Source organism: Stigmatopora nigra, chromosome 8 (genome assembly GCF_051989575.1).
Source record: "Stigmatopora nigra isolate UIUO_SnigA chromosome 8, RoL_Snig_1.1, whole genome shotgun sequence".
Lineage (NCBI taxonomy): Eukaryota > Metazoa > Chordata > Actinopteri > Syngnathiformes > Syngnathidae > Stigmatopora > Stigmatopora nigra.
The window spans coordinates 2,829,305-2,850,434 of record NC_135515.1 but is presented as its reverse complement, the minus strand read 5'-3'; the positions used below and the strand labels follow the sequence as shown (position 1 = coordinate 2,850,434).

Sequence of the window (21,130 nt, the reverse complement as noted above, 5' to 3'; positions counted from 1 at the left end):
GACTCAGGATGTAATAAGAAGCCAACTCTCTGCCAACTCATTTTTAGCCTTGTGACTGTCTGGATAGCAGACCTTTCTCCCCCACTGCCTCAAGGGAATCTATTCTACTTCATCTCCCTGCTGTTGCCACCCGGTGGTGAACACAGAAGCCCATATTGAGCTGCTCTTGTTTGGCCCTGCTCCAGTCCATCACCACCATTTATTAGACTAATTACACTACATCGCAAATGCTAACGTAATAGATGAGACCTCGTTAGTGATTCTCCCCCTATTGAAAGATTTGTAAACTACACATCAGTGGGTCTACCAATCGGGACGAGTACCCATCCTTCAAAAGATGGACTACTACTCGCAATGAGGTCTGTTAATTGCTTGTGCGGTTCCACATTGTCCGACTGTGCAACCACCGAGCAGACGGACGGACAAATTACACCCCAGGCCAAACCGGACGGACGTGTCAAATTCTTTGATTCAATGATCAAATTAGTTAGTCGCTATTTTTGGCCTCTTCGAACTAAATGCTAATGTGATGACATTGCAGAAATGATCTTTCCCTCTATTTCACATTTGATGCTGTTTGGAATCAAGAAAAATAATGCTGTCCAAATTACAAGTGCAATATGGAGTCATATTTAAATGCTAAGCGTATTGCAATGGGAAAATTAGCTTAGTTTCTGTATTTTCTCGCGTATAAGCCGTATTTGTAACAAAAAAATATTATGACTGAATTAAGGGTACGGCTTATATGCGCACAGATTAGATTTATGGTCATGTATTTCAAAAATATGATGTGTACAAAGCACAAGAGCAATATACAATTTCAATGCTAAGTGTATTGAACTTGCAAAATTAGCCTAGTTACCGTATTTTCTTGCATATAAGCCATATTTGTAACTAAAAAAATGAAGACTGAATCAAGGGTACAGCTTATATATGCACAAATTAGACTTGACATGCACAAGACTGCAAGAAAAAACGCCATAACGCGAGACAATTTGGTCGATATGGTCCTTTATTTAAAAATAGAGAAAACTTAAACAGTTAAAACGTAAAACAGCATTTATTTTGACGTCTAGGAATGAAATTAAAGAAGAAAAATAACATATCTTGCAGAGAATATCTACCAGGCAGTCAAAACTGAACCTGAAGTTTGGATTAATCCAACTGTTAGACCCAAAATCCAAATTAAAAACAGCCTAACCCACTACATGAAGTCCCATTACATGTCATTATCAATTGTTTGATTCTCTGACTACCAAGTGTAGGAGACATCGAGGAGTCAACAAGGAGATTAGTCTCCGTTTAATTGCATGGTGCTTTACAGTGCCTCTGTTTTTTACCTCATCGATCTGTAGCGAGAAATCATAATAAGATAGTAGTAGTTGTTGGGGGGTAACGCATGGCAGGGAGGGAAGGAAGAGGCGGCGGCGTACGAAGGGCTCTCTTGTTACTGAAGGAATGACATATCGATCGTGTCTGACAGCCTGCCGCAGAGTCGATCAATCGCTCCGAGCGAGAGGGTCCTGTTAGGAGAATCTAGTGGGCCATCAATGGCCGCTCACACAACGGGTGATGGGAGGGAAATTAACTCATCAGTAAAACGGGTGAGATAGATGGACATACGAGATGGATTCGTGAGATCATGTGCAAATCCATAGAGTTGCTGTAGTCCGTTTATCGAGATTGTTAAAGTGATCGTCTATTTTAATGTTTTGGGTGTTTTTTTTTGCACAAGTTGGCCTCTTCTTTTCTTATGGTTAGACATCTTCTAGATGGATGAGGATAAATGACTCTAAAGGGGATATTTTAGATTTGCAATAGATAAACTAGAAGTGATAAACACTTAATCCATCATGAAGGTCCAACATCTATCCTAAATGGAAGTCCCTAAACGCCTCAACTGAGGACTTGGAAGTCGTGGCCTTAGCAAATTGATAGCCAATCGTTCATTTAAGTGTCCGTTATTAATGAATGTGGCCGTTTTGGCAGTGAAGTAAAGACTCATGGGAGAGTGTTCAGAGATGCTTGGCAGAAGATAAGAGCAACCATTAGTTCTCAAGATGTCTTCCGACATTAAGCTATTTCTGTTTCATCAATTTCTTAGTTGTAGATCCTCTTATAACTCATTTTTTTTCACAATATGTACAATTTAGGAACCCCCACAAAGTTTTTTATACATTTTTTTAGTATAATTGTCTTATATCTTTGGCTTTTAAGTGGCTTTTATATAAACATTGACCATGATTGTCTTATATATTTGGTTTTTAAGGGGTTTTTATATAAATATTGACCATAATCGTGATTTTGCTGCTGTTTTCAAGTATTTTCACGACTATAAAGCGCACTTAAAAGTATTAAATTTTCACCAAAATAGACATGGCACCTTATAATCCAGTGCGCCTTATATATGGAAACAATTTTAAATGTGTCATTCATTGACGGTGCGCCCTATAATGTGGTGCGCCTTATAGTTGTGATAATACGGTAGGTTTTTTTTGTGCATCTATTTTATTAAGCAAAAGTAGACACAGTATGCAGTATATTTAAGTAAAATACACATGCCTAAAACATAACATCACCCCTGTACAGAATTAAAATAAAAAAAACATCTTATACTCAACCAGCTTTGATCCAACTTGCACAAAATCAGCTTTTTGGTCCCTTGCACACTTTTATTTTATTTTTTTGTATTAATGCCTCTGTCAACCTCCTTGCGTTTAACCCGTGTAATTGCTGGCATTAATAGCACATGCATTTACAAAGTATGACCAACCATGAAGCGATTATGGTAATAGGCAGTGAGCAATTTGTTGATCGACTACAAGTCACGTGAGCAGCTTTATGTGGTGAAATTATATGTTAATGGCAGCTTTTTAGCATGCTCTACAAACGCTTTTGTTTGTTTTGCATTCATGCAAAACACAACACAAGGCAAAGTGCTCACATGTCACCTTTCTGCTATTTTCTGGCAGCCCTCATCCTGCACATCTCTTCAAATCACCCCTCTTTTTCTCCCCTCCTTTCTACGTATTTAATTCGTAAGCAGGACGACATATACGGGTAGCTCCGTCTGACCATCTTGCCCTACTTTTTAAAAATCAAACACAATATACACACTTTCTCCCATTGGCGACTTTTGTTCATGGTAGACGTGCCATAAATGTGCCATTATTATCGTTATTGTCTTCTCCAGTGATGGGTGGAAATAGATTTTGAAGAAGCGGTCAAGCATGTGTTATTTCCCTCCTTTTCATTTAAAATATCACCACTATATTCATGTAATGTGAACAAAAACAACTTTTTGTGTGCTATTATTGCTTCTGTTATGCAGTCAGCTAATTAATGAAAGCTAGAGAACAACAACACCAAAAAAAAAACAACAACAACTAGTTTCCTTCCCTCTCTTCATAAGCGCTGATTTGTATTGAGCACTAGCATCAATAATATTGATAGAAAAGTCACTTAAATTTCCTCTAGTGTTCAATAATGTTAATAGAAATTGGAAATGATCAGCTTGTCTTTACTAATCAAATATTATCCATCTCTGTCATATTGGCAAAGCTTCGTAAATTGTAGCAATTAGCAGTGGTTTTTTTTGTAAATTCTAGCAGATAGAAATCTTGGCAAATAAGATACCATACTATTCATTATTAATATTCATAAAAAAGAGAGAAACCTGCTTAGCCATGTGGAAATTAGAGCAAGAAATTGGTGCAACAGCACAAATTTCCAGACATGTATAATACATACAGTCCCAGAAGTAGAACCATTGAAAAATAGATAGATACAGATAGACTTAGAAAGACATAGATATACATAGATAGACATAGATAGACAGAGATAGACATGGATAGACATGGATAAACATGGATAGACATGGATAGATATAGATAGATATAGATAGATATAGATAGACATAGATAGATATAGATAGATATAGATAGATATAGATAGATATAGATAGATATAGATAGATATAGATAGATATAGATAGATATAGATAGATATAGATAGATATAGATAGATATAGATAGATATAGATAGATGTAGATAGATATTGATAGATATTGATAGATATAGATAGATATAGATAGATATAGATAGATATAGATAGATATAGATAGATATAGATAGATATAGATAGATATAGATAGATATAGATAGATATAGATAGATATAGATAGATATAGATAGATATAGATAGATATAGATAGATATAGATAGATATAGATAGATATAGATAGATTTAGATAGATTTAGATAGATTTAGATAGATTTAGATAGATATAGATAGATATAGATAGATTTAGATAGATTTAGATAGATTTAGATAGATATAGATAGATATAGATATTACTAGATATAGATATATAGATGCTTCTAGATATAGATAAATATGTATATATTTGTAGATATAGATACATATATAGATATGTCTAGATATAGATATTTCTAGATATAGATAAATATATAGCTATTTCTAGATATAGATAAATATATAGCTATTTCTAGATATAGATAAATATATAGATATTTCTAGATATAGATAAATATATAGCTATTTCTAGATATAGATAAATATATAGATATTTCTAGATATAGATAAATATATAGATATTTCTAGATATAGATAAATATATATATTTCTAGATATAGATATATTTATATATATATAGATACTTCTAGATATAGATATATTTATATATATATAGATACTTCTAGATATAGATATATATAGATATTTCTAGATATACATATATATGGATATTTCTAGATATAGATAGCTATATAGATATACATACAAAACCAAATAATTTGGACGCAGTAGCTGTTCTTGGTCTCTGCAATCGTACCTTGAAGCAGCTCTTGTATTAAATCTCGTTAAATGTACACGGGCGTCTCCAACATAGAAAGCTGATAAGTGTCCGCCCAAACTCACGACAGTCTTTCATTACCCAGGTGGCAGTGCGTCTGCTTGCTTCTCTATTCCGACAGCACAGAAGGGAGCGACGAGGGGAGCTTTAGCACACTCGTGTAGCCTGCTATTCTTTCCACGTACGTGTCCACGCATGCAGACCCCTACTATGCAAGACACGGGGACCCCCGCGGCACCCCAAGCGGCGACTAAAACGGCGACGGTAAACATAGGCGACGTCTCTAATAGTTCCCTGGCGTCCAGCTCTCTGGGGTGAGGCATGACCGTTTCAAATGTCACTGTACGCCAGCGACCTTTCAAGTACCCAGAATTAATCAAAGGAAAAATTGCACCTTCCATCCCAAATGGCAGTAACCGTCACCTTTGATCTGAGCCTTGATGGAATCGTCTCTGCCGTTGAACGGATTCCATGATGTAGTCATGGCCATTTATGTTTCCGTCGCCCCCCTGGAGGCATGGTTTCGACTTGATGCTAGGAAGATATAGTGGTAATTCATAGGTCTAAAGCATCTAATGTGGTAATGAAAAGTTCAGTTTTAGCTCAGGGCAAACATTAGTTGACCGGAAAATGGTTCTTCTGGATGGTCACTACATTAGGGACACCTGACATTCACTACAAAACACAGTAACAGATTAAAAAATGGCTTAATCCACAATGTTGACGCATATTTACTATCATAGTATCTAAATCTAATAATACACAAGATCAGAAAAAGGCCTTGAGCATGTTCATTCACATATAAATGTGATGGTCCCTTGCCCAATCATAAAAACTTACTTTAATTCTGCATTTTTGCCATTGAGTCGTAGTTAACCAGTTTAATCGCGTTTATTTCTAAACAAACATTGGAGATTGGACTATTGTGTTGTGGCAGTGACATGTATATCAAGTCTGTACTATGTAGTTAGTGCCAAATTTGACTGGTACTTGATTACATTGTAGTTTTATTCCCTCTCAGTTTTAGTCCATGCGTTCATGATGTTATCTTTAAAAAATAAAACAGACTCTTAAAGTACTGATAGACTTCACAACCCACCATAAACGTACCCCTCTATCCACTATGTCTAATTTAACCGAGCAACCAATTAGTATCGATTCAACTCTGTCTCCAAGATAAGATTTACATGCGATAACAATCATGCAACAGAGGGATGATTCCAAAAAAAGCACAGACTAAGCAAGTCAGCCATCATTTTAATGACATATAGATTCCCAATGACACTCAGTAGTAGCGCAAAGCACCTCTCGGCTCTTTTAATCATTACAACATGTTAAAATGTTATACATCTTTTCTTTTGTATCCATCAATCTACAGCAGGTCTTCAACCCTCTTTACATTGGTAGTCACGAAACTAAAAATACTTCAGTTTTTATCAGGTATTTCATTATATTTTCCAAGACCTCCAAGTAATCAAATGGACTAAATACATAGCAATCTCAAATTGACATGTTCTCCTTAAGAACAAAGTCTTATTACTCTCCATATCTGCTCCTATTCAAGTTCTAACTCAGTAGCCGTAACCAATTGCCTTCCGTGTTTGCTAATTGTCAGCAAAAATGGCTAGCGATTGCGTTCTGTACAGCAGATATTGATAAAACTATATTATGTGTCTGAGTGATTGAGGACAGTAGCAATCTGTTGAAGTCGGCGATAAAAAACATGGCGTGGGATGGAAATGCATACTGATGATGTGCAGAATATGTGCCCTGGAGATCTGTACGATCACTCCGGCTGTTGCTGAGCCTCTTGTCTTGTCCTTGCTATGTAGGTCACGGGGGGCCCCTCGGACGATATCTCATCCCATCCGCAGTGGCGTCGATACTGTTGACACAACTCTTGCGTACGAGGCGCTTCCGATTACGAGTCGGCCCATTAACTTTGTTCCACTGTCTAAAAGATTAACCGCAATGGGAAAACAGTTGGACCGAATGAGTTGGTCAAAATGAAAATGTACATTATTCTTTTTGATCCATGCCCTCAATCTACCTGCCTTGAAAATCGACTTGATCTCAGACACTAGAGATTTTTTCTTCAGTTTCTAGTTGAAGTAAATCCCTGCTTATATTAGCATGTTACATCAGGCTAGTGTAAAGGTATACAGTATGCAAGTGCACTGAGCTGGAAAGCCCATTACAGATGCAACTAACACAATTACTCCCACTGTAACACAATTAGCACAAATTGGATTGCGAAATAAGCGAGCTTGGCCTGTCACGCCGACTCCGCCTTGTGAGATGTAGTCGTCCTCGGCGGGATGACGCCGGGTAGAGCTCACCGGCGGTAAATCTTGTGAGTAGGGGATGTGAGTGGATTTGTTGGCTTTTTGCTGTGTGTAGGGGTTTGATGGCTTCCATCTTGAATTGATTGTTTGTTTATATCAAGTGAATTGAGGAGTGGTTTGCTGTATTTGGGACCAATTCATGGTGTCTGCACGTAGTAAAACACTGCGCCCCTAGCGGATAATACAAGAACTACCAATTTTAAAGAAAATTCATATTTTTATACAATGCAGCTTTCTTTCCCGGGCCGTACCAAACCACCAGACGGGCCGGATCCGGCCCGCGGGCCGTATGTTTGACACCCCTGTCCTTGACCAACAAAAAAATAGAGGGGATATTGATTAGGACTATATTGTATTTGGAATTTATCCATAATTTGTAAAACAATTGTGAAAAGTTCATTCTTAGTCTTAATACTTCGATATTTAAGAGGTTGTTTTCCGTTATTTGGTTGCATTAGGTCAAATTTACTTTCTTAAAAATGTTTTTTTTAAGACACAACTTGTCTTTATTCTTCATTTTCCTTCTTCAAAAGTTAACCTTGGCTGTGTAAACCCAAGCCGTATAATGTTGACTCTTCTTCCAGAGTTGAGATCTATAAAACAATCGATAAATCTTTTTGAACGTCTCCGCATGTGGACTGCAGTTGATTTAGCACACCAACTTAAGTCTGTGCTTTCCCAAGTCTCAGGTTTGGGTTATATTGACCTTTTTATGTTTCATTTGCTAGTTGACCAAAAGGTTCTCACTGTATGGCATATGTTTCACAAGTCATCTACAGAGGAGGTGATGGATTTTACCCCCTCGGGCAATATCGATCCAAAGGGAAAGATTATCCAAACGTGCCATTTGGAGCTCAAGAGGAGGTCTTAAAAACAGCAAGCTATTCCTCGTTGCACAAAAAAAATATATTTGTGCATGACATACATCAGTATATGCCCCCCTATCCCCCTTTAAGATCCCAATTTGCACTCTGTGTTGCTCGCAAGCTTTGCATCAGCACCACATGACTGCACAAGCCTGATGGGTGGGGCACTGTCACAATGAGCACAACAAGGCAACCATACGCACAAAAACACCATCTTTCTCGACACTGTGTAGACGTAAATAGGCTCCAGCACCCTCCATGACTGTTGTGAGGATAAGCAGTTCTGAAAATGAATGAAAAAAGAGAAGGGTAGGCTATAAAATGTGTCAAAGTGGCCCGGGAAAGTCAATCATGAGTGACAACTTTCTGTTTTAGGATCAAATTAAAATTAAGAGTATAAATGTATATTATATTTCCTGATTTACCCCCTTTTAAATCAATACTTGTTATTTTTTATCATTTTTTTCTGTTTTTAGTTCAAAAATAATTTTGTAAAAATTTAAAAAAGCTAAAATAAACATTGTTTTAGATCTATAAAAATAATGAATATTCAGGGCTTTTGATCCAGTTCTTTTAATCCAAATATTTTATAAAAAAATCTAAATATTATATCTAAAATAGCCCAGCCCAGTGTTTTTAGTTCAAAAATAATTTTGTAAAATCTAAAAGTTGAAAAAAAATCTAAAATAAACGTTGTTTTAGATGTATAAAAAACAGAATATTCAGGGCTTTTAATCCAGTCCTTTTAATCCATTTATATAAAAAAAAAAATCTAAATATTATATCTAAAAATGTCCAGCTCACATGAAATCAAGTTGACATTAAAGCAACCCACAAACCAACCCGAGTCTGACACCCTTGGCCTATAATGAACAACATAACAGGCTAGGAGTAGTCAGAGTAAAAAAAAAATACATAAAACATAAAGCACACTTGAGTAGAAGCAAACTATGAATAAGTTGAAAATACAGTATGTATAAACCTTTCCCTGTTAGCAAGCATCGGTTTTGCACCGTCATCCGATCATACCAGCAAGTCCGATAAGAGGCACGCTCATCTCCCCTGCCGAGAGCTTAATTAAAATGGCGAGTGACACCTTTTTATAAGCTCCTAAAAGCTCTCTACTCGCTCGCCCGTTACTGCCAATCCAATTACCCGGCAAAACAATAAAACAGGAAGCAAAAGAGCACTGGAAAATATATAGACTGGTAAAAAAAATATCATTTTTATGAAAAAAAATGAAATGGTCGTTAATCATGATAGGTAGATTGAATCATAAGAATGCAGAAATAGGGTATAGAGGGCTTTGCTATTCATATAAATGGTTATGTAAGGTGTGTCATGCACTTTATATAGGTGAGTGTGTGTGTCGTTTTGTGCATACATGTGCTGGAATCCATTCTATTTATACTGAGGATTATCTTTCGTGGTGGAAGGTCAATGCCTACTTTTCAATGTCATTGGATTTTCAATCACTTGCATGTAAAAGCACCCCACAATTGGCTGGCCAACAAATTAGGGTATGCCACACTCTCTGGTTGGCTAGGATAAGCAGTGCTCGGACGTTTGGTTGCCGGTCTTTTGGTCGCCTGTCTTTTGGTCGCCTGTCTTTTGGTCGCCTGTCTTTTGGTCGCCGGTCTTTTGGTTGCCGGTCTTTTGGTTGCCGGTCTTTTGGTCGCCGGTCTTTTGGTCCCTTTTGGTCGCCGGTCAAATGGTGACAGATAGTTTACTGTTGAAACCAGCTCTCAAAATTATATTCGTGAGAGAGTTTAATATCTAAGTACTGTTTAATATCCAAGTACTGTTTAATATCCAAGTACTGTTTAATATCCAAGTACTGTTTAATATCTAAGTACTGTTTAATATCCAAGTACTGTTTAATATCCAAGTACTGTTTAATATCCAAGTACTGTTTAATATCCAAGTACTGTTTGATATCCAAGCACTGTTTAATATCCAAGTACTGTTTAATATCCAAGCACTGTTTAATATCCAAGTACTGTTTAATATCTAAGTACTGTTTAATATCTATGTACTGTTAAATATCTAAGTACATTTGACCGCCAGCAAAAGACCAGCGACCAAACGTCCGGTCACAGGATACTTTACAGCACCCCTGTGAGGATACACAGAACAGAAGCTCAATGAATGCACTGTAAATTTTGTATATATTTTTTCGTAAAAACGGGTTACGAGTCCTTTGACATTGAACTTTCCTAAATGTGGCATCCAGATTTAAATCTTCATTTCACTCGACTTCCTCTTCACACCCCGAAGTACAGAAAGCACCCGCACTCTACCCAAATCCGTGTTGTCCCCCTTCCAACACTGGCATGAAATCAATCCCTGCTTTCTTCTTCTTCTTCCCCCCAAACACCCTCTTCTTCCTCTGCCTTCCTTCGTGTCTTTTTACCTCCCTTCTGGCTGCAAAGTGTCCACTCAAGACTTGAGCGTAGACATCACACTCGGCGTCCGGTCTTATCGGATCGGGCACAAAATCCCGCCGGCGCATTGTTCATCGGTATCAGCCAGCGTGGGATTTGGCACACTGGGAGGCATGTGCCAACCCCGACCCCGCTAACCAAATCATACAACCCCTACACCCTAAAAAAAAACACAATTGTAAGCGTCAACAACAGTCGAAAAACCTCCCGAATGAATTTCAGGGGAAGCAAGAGAATGTATCATTAACAACCGCAACGAAAGCTGCGACACGTCATTATTTATTATGCAAATGAGTTCCATTCACGACTCAATTAAATGATTAGAAAAGCTGTCTCTCGCCATCGCCGTTTGTTTCACGTCGTTTTCTTTGCTTTTCAGCACATTACCGTAATGAAGCCATTACTTCTTCAAGACCATTCTAATGAGTTTTAGCTTGCATTTTAATGAGCTATACATTACCGGATGGACTTGGATGAGGTTGTAGTGCAAGTGTGGGTTGTCATTGTTGTGGTCTTTGAAAGATAAAGGTCCATTATGAGTCAATTATGGGTTCACAGTAGCTACATTCTATTTTTTATTTATTTATTTTGAATTTGTGTTATTATTTTTTTCATTTTACATCAAGTACCATCTCAAACTAAAATGTAGTGTCCCAAATCTGAGTGTAATGACATTGAAATTGGAAACATTTAGAAGCAATTTACTGCTGCCGTTGATGATGTTTAGGCAATTGTGGCTCCCAAAAGGGTAATTAACAGACCAGATGAACATTATGATTGTGATTTTCATGTGGTTAGGCTGTTCTATCAATACCAGAGTGAGTCACCACATTGAGCCATTGTATTAAAAACTATTCACGTTCAATTTGTTGTAGTTTGACATTCAAACTTCTCACAAATTACATTATTACCACCCAAAGTAAAATATTTTCTCTTCTATTTCAGGTGAATTGCATCCATAAATTAGTTAACTACCATATAATTTGTAGGTATAAAAACATATTTTACTTTTTTGGGACTATCTTGTTTTTTTGTAGGTGGAATTATGTATCTTAAAAGTTAGATAACTACCTTTTTAATAGATGGGCAGGAACTGATGCCTCAATTTGTATGTATTGCCTACTAAATCTTTTTTATTTTTGAATATATAACAACTTTAAGTATTTGGCTCTTAAGATATAGATTCTCGCCTTCTATAACTGCATGAAGCTTTACTTCTCTTATTTCTAAACGGACATAAAGTGTCAACATTCCTCACCATCCGTGTAAACAGAACCTTCAGCTTAGAGTGACCTTGAACAAGCCTCCTCTCATCACGCCTCTATTGTCTCGCGTCTTTTTCATCAAAGCGCATATGCTCTTCCATCTTGCCTCTAAGACGCCTACCTATTTTTTTTTAAATCCACATTTCATACCTTCATATCGCCTCCTTTTGAATTTCTCCCTTCCACTGAGGTATCAGTGTCATCCTTACTACATTGGCTGCATCTTATCAAAAAAGTGACAGCGTTATTTACCGTCTTCCTCCCCCTTGCTTAGATGTAGGAAGAAGGTGTTGGGAGATGCTATCGGGGTGCATGGTGGGTCTTGGTTCAACGAATATGTGTGCCTGGTTTCGTGTCGTGAGAGCGATAGCGCCAAAATACCTCCGTTGTACTGGCACATCTAGGCTGGATAGAAAGAGAAAATGGATGAAAAAGATGTTTGCTAACAACAAGTCTCTCCAATGGCTACCGTATTTTCACGAATATAAGGCGCACCCTTAATGAATGATACATTTCTTCCATATATAAAGCACACTGGATTATAAGGCGCACCACATTATAAGGCGCACTCTCAATGAATGACACATTTTCATTTTTTCCCATATATATAGCACACGGGAGTATAAGGCGCACCACATTATAAGGCGCACCCACAATGAATGATACATTTTATTTTTTTCCATTATACATAGCAAAATGTAGTATAAGGCGCACTGCATTATAAGGCACACCACATTTTAAGGCGCACCATCAATGAATGACACATCTTTTCCCATATATATAGCACACTGGAGTATAAGGCGCACCACATTATAAGGCACACCCTCAATGAATAACATTTTTTCCATATATAAAACGCACTGGATTATAAGGCGCACTGGAGTATAAGGCGCACCACATTATAAGGTGCACCCTCAACGAATGACACATTTTCCATATATAAGGCGCACCGCTTTATAAAGCTCACCCTCAATGAATGACATATTTTAATTTTTTTTCCATATATTAGGCTCACTGCATTATAAGGCTCACCCTCAATGAATGACATATTTTAATTTTTTTTCCATATTTAAGGCTCACTGGATTATAAGGCGCCCTGTCTATTTTGGAGAAAATTTAAGACCCTTAAGAGTGCCTAATAGTCGTGAAAATACGGTATTTTAGTTCCAGCTGTTTCCTCCGGTGTGTATGTGTTAACCTGCTGCTGACTGTCATGCTGAGGGGGTAATTTCTGCGTCTGGTCGGCGGTGAGTGCAAAGGTCATTGAGGAAAGGGGGGAAACAGATTGAGCTCATCTCCTCTGTCGAGTGGGATATGATCCCTCTTCTGCCTTCAGCATCAGCACCACCAGAAATGGCGACCCCACGCTGGTGTGTTTTGTCGGGTGACATACATATGTACTGGACTAAGTCGCCACTCAGGGCGGAATTGAAAACATGATAATAGCACTTCTTTGTAAGGACTCTACTCCAAGGAAATGATATCATAGCTTCGAGCGACTTCTTTACAGCGAGTCCAGATATTGTGTATGTTGTGTGAGTGTTTTTGTGTGTGTGATTTTCCAATCAGACTGTGACGGTCGGTCGGTGCTAGAGTATGTCCTCTGGGCTTGGAGTGCTGTTCTAATCTGCCTCTCTTGTTTCTTAGCCCTCGTGACCTAGGAACAGTATCTCTAAAAGAATGCAGACGGCTTTTATGCGCTACTCTGAAAGAAAAATAATAAAATAAAATGGACTTATTATGAGGTAGCCTGAAAAGAAATGTGTCACCCTTCAGCTGATTGTAGTTCCAGTCATCTGGTTTTGAACTGAGAAGCTAATGAAGGGAGAAGATTGGTCGCCAGACAACCAGATATTGTTAAAATGAAGAATATTGACATTCCGAGCAATGGGCAATTTAATGTATTTGACCAATGTTAAGTTAAAGGGATTTTTGGGAGAAATTGTCCATGAAAGTACAAAAATAACGAACTTATGTTGGTAAATAACGTTATTAATTGACAGGAATGCAAACTCTATCAAAATACTTCTTCTTCCATGATAATGACTTAATAGTTGCTGTCAAATACCACTAGTTTAATTGTACTATTAAATAAATTCAGCTAATTCAACAGATTATAAGTGTTTTTGGAAGACTACAAAACAAACACAAATAGAATTATTTTAAGATAATATAGTCAAATTCCAACATACACAAAAGCAAACATACATATTTAAAATAGGGTCAACCCAAATATTTTAATAGTCTCAGATCCAGCCATTATTTCACCTTAAAAACAGCACAATTTGAAACAAATCTGAGAGTAGCAAAAACAAAGAAACGTCCCAACTCATTTCATATTGATTAATGAAACAAGTTTTGCTAATTTCCCATTGACGTTTCCTATTCAATGTCTTAGTGAAGGTGCCCTTTAAACATCTGATAGGTGCACTATTGTGCATAAATGTGTCTTGTCAGCACTTATCAGAGTGTGCAGGCTACGAGGGTGCCTGAGTTAAGGCTGCCCACTCATCTTACTGACAAGCAGTGTCATATCCGCTACATGAGTAATGTTAGGTGGGCATGATGGACCCTCAACTCATCATTGCCTGCCCACATTTTGCCAGCAGTTGATAAAATCACTTGGTATATTTAACCCATTAATTGTAGTAATTAATCAGTCAGGATTGTATGCAATTTTCCCTCTAAGATTGTGCAACTTAACACTACTCTCGTCTTCTCTGCGCAGCAGCAATCGTATGGCTAGCAGTAAATAAAATCCAAACTTATTTTTATATTTTTTTACCCCTTTGCCCATGATGGCGCTGTTTACAAGCCAGCCAGTTAGTGGTGGTAGTAGCTCTGTCCACTCTTGTGTTTTTTTGTGTTTTACAGCATGTTTTACATGAAAAATTAAATGGAACATTGGTTTTTATGCCTTTTAAAGCCAGAGTTAAGGTTTTTTAACAATGTGTTCAGTTTGGAACAAACTTTTAAGCATATGTTAAAAATATTTGCATTATATTCAAATTTACAAGGATTATTTGTCCAAATTTTGGTTTTAAGGAAAATGTAATTTGAAATTAGAGTCGGTTTTAAGTCAGACTATAGGTTAAAATATGTACTTGAGTTTACACACTCTTATAATTCCTTATAACGTCCTATTTTGTTTAATTTAAATGTGTTAATCATCACTTCATAGTTCCTGTTAGCTCTTTAATTTCTTCTACAAAGTAGCACACATGCGTGGGAGTCTACTTTGACAAATTTTGGCAACAACGACTATCTGGCCCCCATTTAAACCCACCCACCCCACTACCCACAACCCTTGGGCATCTCCGTAGTGCCTTGAGTTCAAGGTATTGCGGTCGAGCCAAGTGGAAGATCTACACTTTAACTCTGTACTGTTGCAACCAACCCACTCCTCTCATATTTGCCCAGTAAATAAATAAAAAATACAGAGAGATTAGTACTCCTCAGATACAGCTTCTGTTTAGCCTGCAGCTCGATTTGTGCGTAACGCTTGCCAACAGAGTGCAGGGGGTGCAAATGGAACCAAAAATATAAATATTAATAAGCGAAACGGCAGAGTCCGCCGTATCTTCAAACTCGGCAGGAGGCGAGGTGTTGTTGGGAGTGTTTCACATGGGGGGGATAGAAATGCAATTATCATTGAGCCAGGTCTGCGTGCCTTCGGGGTTATCGAGCAAGAGTCAGTTCACTTTTCTTACATCAAATACATGCTCGCTTATCAGCGAGTGGACTTTGTTCTTTTTTAAACAAAAGCATTGAGTCATGCACCCCCTAGAACATTGAAAGGATCTGTGTGTGTGTGTGTGTGTGTATAGATAGTGCGCCCCTAGAGGTGGTTATAACAAAAGTTATGGAGCTTGTGATTGGTTGTGAGGGTTTTGAGATTGGCTTTTAAGGTAGGGTTGTAGTTTTAAAGGTGTTGGGTATTGAGTTGGGTTTTTTAGTTGGTTGGATTGTAAATGTGGGGTTCGAACCCAGATTCTATGGCTGGGTAAGTCTTTGAATTTATTCTAGGAAGTAAAAATTGGGGTTTGAAGCTTGAGTTGAGTTTTCCAAACAAATGTAACTCTCAAATGATGGTATAATCCAAGATTGGGGGTCCTGAATTAAAAATTGGAAGGAAATATTAGGGTTTGAACCCGTCTTTTTAAGACCAAGTTTTTATTGACTATGGTTTTTATCGAGTTTTTGAATCCATATAGTCCTACAGATAAAAAAAAAACTAAATTAGCTCTGTATTTAATCATTCATTGGCCCTACATGGATGATAACAATTAAACACACCATATTCCATACTTCTAAACATCATAGTTCATCCATTGCTAAAGCAAACAAAAGGGTGTGGCCTAATACTGCAAAGAGATTTTAGATCTTCATCTAATTACATCGCTACTCCTTCATGGAAGGCATGGAAACATGCCATCTGTATTTTATATGGAGTGCCTCCATTTGCATTCACATCACAGCAAAGTCCTAATATGTACCCCCAGGATAATTGCTTTGAAAGCCTCCCTTCTCCCCAGTGGAAATATAGAAGAGAGACATATCTCTGTGGAGAGGCTAAGAAGGGCACAGCGACCAGTTATCCTCTTTTTATAATCCTACCGACAATCACCCTTTTGGAATCTACGTAAGGACCTGTGGCAAGCCTTTAATTTAGCACCCCTCAAGTATCTTCAAACATCCTCCAATTGACGTAGGCTCTCTTCAATTGGAGATTGCCAAAGTGCCATTGGAGGGGGGGGGGGGATAGCAGGTAGAGGAAATAGGTCAATGTGACCCTCCTCAAGGGGGACAATAGATTCTTTAATTCTTCTTCTGAGCCTGTGTTTTGCTTTCAAATAAGGGATTCAAACAAGGGTTAAGGTTTTGAAGCCAAGGTTAAGGTTTAAAACAATAGTTACAAGTCAATTTAAGAGTTTCAAGTGAGAGTTGAAGTTCGAAATGAGGGTTTTGTTAAGGTTTCTTGCTACAATTGCGGCTTAGGGCTTGAAATAAGGGTCATCGTTCGAGGTTAGGCTTTTCAAACAGGTTTTCAAGTCTGGGTTAAAGACAGGATTAGGTTAACTACCGTTATATAGGTTAGTTTTGGTTCTTAAACTGGAAAAAATCTGAAGGTTGGAGCCATCTTTGATTTGTATTCATGTCTTAATTCATTCCTTTTCGACAAATCTGCATTTAAAAAGATCTGTGATAGCCTCGTTTAATAATAAGCGTCTGTTTTGGTCGACCTTAAGTTGGCTAGACTCTTTGTGCACGTTGTTGGTTTTGTTTTTAGCTTCAGCACCAGTCCAATAGGGACTTCTTATGTGTGCAAGCCCCTTGTTAGCCCTCACATGTGAATGACATTAAGCTTGAGGGCATTCCATCTGTGTTTGTTCTTCTTCCTCCATTGGGACCCCCATTACCTCCCATTAACTTTCTCGTGTGCTTGCCTTATGTCATTTAAAGAGTCGGGATTAGTACGGTTAACCCGGCAGTGGGGGGGCTCTGACAAAATCACCAATTCATGGATGAAAACTTTTGACCTAATCAATAGAGTTGATCAATTGATTGGTAAAATTAGACAGACTGTCAATGTGATGCATATAACAGATGGCTATTGTGTGTGAACTTATATTGATGCTAAAGATCCACTTAGGTTAATTTTCTCATTTTTTAACGTTCCTTTTTAGTGCTGCGAGACGATTTCCGGCAGAATCCGACCGACGTGGTGGTGGCAGCGGGCGAGCCGGCCATCTTGGAATGTGTTCCTCCAAGAGGCCACCCCGAACCCACCATCTACTGGAAGAAAGACAAAGTGCGTATTGAGGATAAGGATGACAGAGTCACGGTGAGTGTTCAACACACAACAAACTCACTTGAATTGAAGAAAATATTTGTTTTAATTTATTTATTATTATTTTTTTTTTTTTAGATACGTGGAGGTAAGCTGATGATCTCAAACACGAGGAAAAGCGACGCCGGCATGTACATATGCGTGGGAACCAACATGGTTGGAGAACGGGATAGCGAAACGGCACAAGTCACTGTGTTTGGTAAGATTCATTTACACAGATTCGCCTATATTTGTCATATAATCAGGCAGAGCTCATTGATAGGTTAGATCATTTGTGTCAAAGTGGCGGCCCGGGGGCCAAATGTGGCCCAACACATCATTTTGTGTGGCCCAAGAAAGTAATTCATGAGTGATAACTTTCTGTTTTAGGATCAAAGTAAAATGAAGAGTATAGAATAGATGTATATTATATTTCCTGATTTTGCCCCTTTTAAATCAGTATTTGTAATTTTTTAATCATTTTTTTCCTGTGTTTTTAGTACAAAAATCATTTAGTAAAATCAAAAAATATGTTTAAAAAAAAAGCTAAAATAAACATTGTTTTAGATCTAGAAAAAATGAATATTCAGGGATTTTAATCCACTTCTTATCATCCATTTATAAAAAAAATCTAAATATTATATCTAAAATGGAGTTGACATTATGGTATACATTTTTTCACAGAACGACCAACATTCCTCCGCCGCCCTATCAACCAAGTAGTACTCGAGGACGAGATGGTTGAATTCCGCTGCCAGGTGCAGGGAGACCCCCAACCCAACGTACGCTGGAGACGAGACGACGTCGACGTTCCTCGTGGGAGGTAAGCTAACCAACATCTGACATTCCAAATAAAACAAACAAATTACCTTATCATGCCAATTTCCTTACTTAGTCTATATTTTAGGACACTGAGTATTTTAATCAGTAGAAGGACTTGTACCTGTCTGGGTTATTCTGACAAAATGCAATGTCATTGTGGACTTAGTAGTCAGGAATTGGCCCAGATGCTGATGACATCATTGTCTGGGCGGCGTGTTTGCGTCTGATAAGGTTTTTTTTTTGATTATTTTATTTGTTTTTCCAGGACATTTTGTGCATTGTGCTAAAAGAAACACTGATTTGACAATTGTGTCCTTGCACAAGTTTTTAAACGGAAGTACTGCTAATAAATACACATAGTAGGATCAATGTTATTTCCCTAGTCCTTTAAAAACTACAAAAAAACTGAACCACATGATAGCATCATCCGTCATTAGAGTTGAACAAGATCCATTGGAGACTCCCACAGGAAGTCTGTCAATTTAAAATGATTTAATTTCTCAGTCACTGTCATTTAACAGCTGTTAACCGCTTCCAATATTTTCAGTTATGATTTAACAGTAATATCATACATGAGTTATTGTTTTACTATAATGGAAACGTTATGAAATTAGCATTACAAGAGTTAGAATTGGTGACCTATAGGCAACACAGGCACCAATAAGTCTGTAATTAAAGAATCTGTTCTAATAAGGATCAAATATGCCATTTTTTCCCCTTCTGTGCCATCCAAATTATTGCTTACATGAATTCTGGAGTCTCAGCTGAGCAAATAACACATTCATAATGTCACATTTTTTCCCTGCCAAGACACTACCGGCTGCTGCTCTTCCTTTTCTAATCACAGTCTTCATTTCAGTTTGTTTTTTTTTTGGTAATATGATCGAAATATAACGAGGCAGTATTATATGAAGCCCTCAGAGAATTGTAAGGCACACATGCAGAAACAATTAAAAACAGCAATCTGGCAGAAGACAGTGAAAAAATGCATAAACGGCAAATTAAGTTGTCAAGTTATAATTGATGCTTTATTTCAATGGACGCTTGAGCTTTGATATTCCTTGGGGTGTCTCATTATATGGATGCAAGGACTATTATGGGATAGGAGATGACAAAACGAGAGGAAATTGACTGTATGTTTAATTTTATTAACTTCTATCAGGTAATATGATATATTTCGGAAAAGGCTATCAGATAATGGCAAGGGAGAATAAGGCTTTTTGAAAATAGAAGGTAAAGTATATCAATATAATGTTTGTTTTTTTATGCAATAGACAATGTTTTCTGAAGTATAACCTTCCTTATAGTGCAAAAGTGTCGGACAAAGTTTATTTTAGCTTTTTTAGATGTATTTTTAGATTTTACGAAATTATTTTTGAACTAAAAACACAAAAATTGATAAAAAATGACAATTATTGATTTAAAAGGGGGAAAATCAGGTAATTTAATATACATCTATACTCTTCATTTTAATTTAATCATAAAACAGAAAGTCAGCACTCATGATTGACTTTCCCGGGCCATACAAAATAATGCAGAGGGCCAGATTTGGCCCCCAGGCCGCCACTTTGACACATGTACCTGTGACATGTGCCTATTTCCGTGTAGAGTTTATTGGGTCAACTATTGCCGACTAAAACTGCCTTAAAAATTGTACAAAAAACAACTATTTCACTAACTATTTTAACAAAAACATGTCAAGCAAAATCCTAATTTGACTCTTATTAATCATAAGCAGAATTTTACATTTAAAGTCTCTAATTTTTGGGGGGGATATAAGAAGCACTGCAACTTCCATTCCCACCACTCCAAAAATGATGTTTTGGTAATTTTTATACTTTCCTCCTTGAGTGAATGTGAGTGGTAAAGTGGAAAAGACGAGTAAACTTGGCCCTGCTCTGTAATTACATTCCTACTGTAATAGAAAACAGAGTTTGGTTCGAAAGAAAGAGCTACTGTTCCCTTGTTGTGTCTGCTTCGATGTGGCCACAGAAAAAAAAGCTTAGCGAGATGCTCAGCCAAAAATGCAAACTTGATGACAAAAGCTGCCTTTGATCGCAGAAGGAAAAAAAAACACGAAAACAAATAAAGCACCAGTAAGCATTACAGTCTGCTAGATAAACTGAGGGAGTTTGTGCTGACATTGGGTTATTTTGCTACAGTTTTTCTTACAACTGTTAAAGATTATGAATAATATAAGGGTTGTTTGTTGTTTTCTCCTTTTTTGAAACTTTTTTTAACCCATGAAAATGTCGGTTTAGGTTCAGATTGGTTTGGTTTGTATTGGAGTCTTTATGAAGGTATTTTAGAGGGTTTTTTGGTTTGGTTTTGGTTGAAAGTTTAATTTCGCTTAAGGACAAAAACATGAACATTGGTTGAAAAAAATATTTTTCAATATGTTTTGTATTTCTGTGACTTTTTTGTTTTATTTATCTCATAGTAAGTTGTCTTTCTATTTTCCCCATAAAATTATTCTTTTTTTAAACAATTACTTAAAAAATGGTTGTAGTTTTAGTACAGAGGAAAACTGTTTCAATTTCAGATGGTGTTTTGAATCAGAAAAAGAAATAAAAAAGCTAATATAAATGGTTAAAAGCAAACAACCTCCTATTAGCCCAGAGGTGGGCAAACTTTTTGGCCCGTGGGGTCCACATTGACTTTAAAATTTTGATAGATGGGCCGGG

The 21,130-nt window shown here is 37.2% G+C and overlaps 1 protein-coding gene across 1 annotated transcript in view; it reads left to right on the top strand.

Moving 5' to 3' along the window:
* Positions 1-21,130, top strand: part of robo2 (roundabout, axon guidance receptor, homolog 2 (Drosophila)) — a 234,905-nt gene that overhangs the window by 161,172 nt on the left and 52,603 nt on the right. Inside the window, exons 3-5 of the mRNA XM_077722319.1 lie at positions 17,482-17,639; positions 17,724-17,844; positions 18,309-18,447. Of these exons, the coding sequence (XP_077578445.1) occupies positions 17,482-17,639; positions 17,724-17,844; positions 18,309-18,447 (418 nt within the window). The remainder of the gene's footprint in view (positions 1-17,481; positions 17,640-17,723; positions 17,845-18,308; positions 18,448-21,130) is intronic.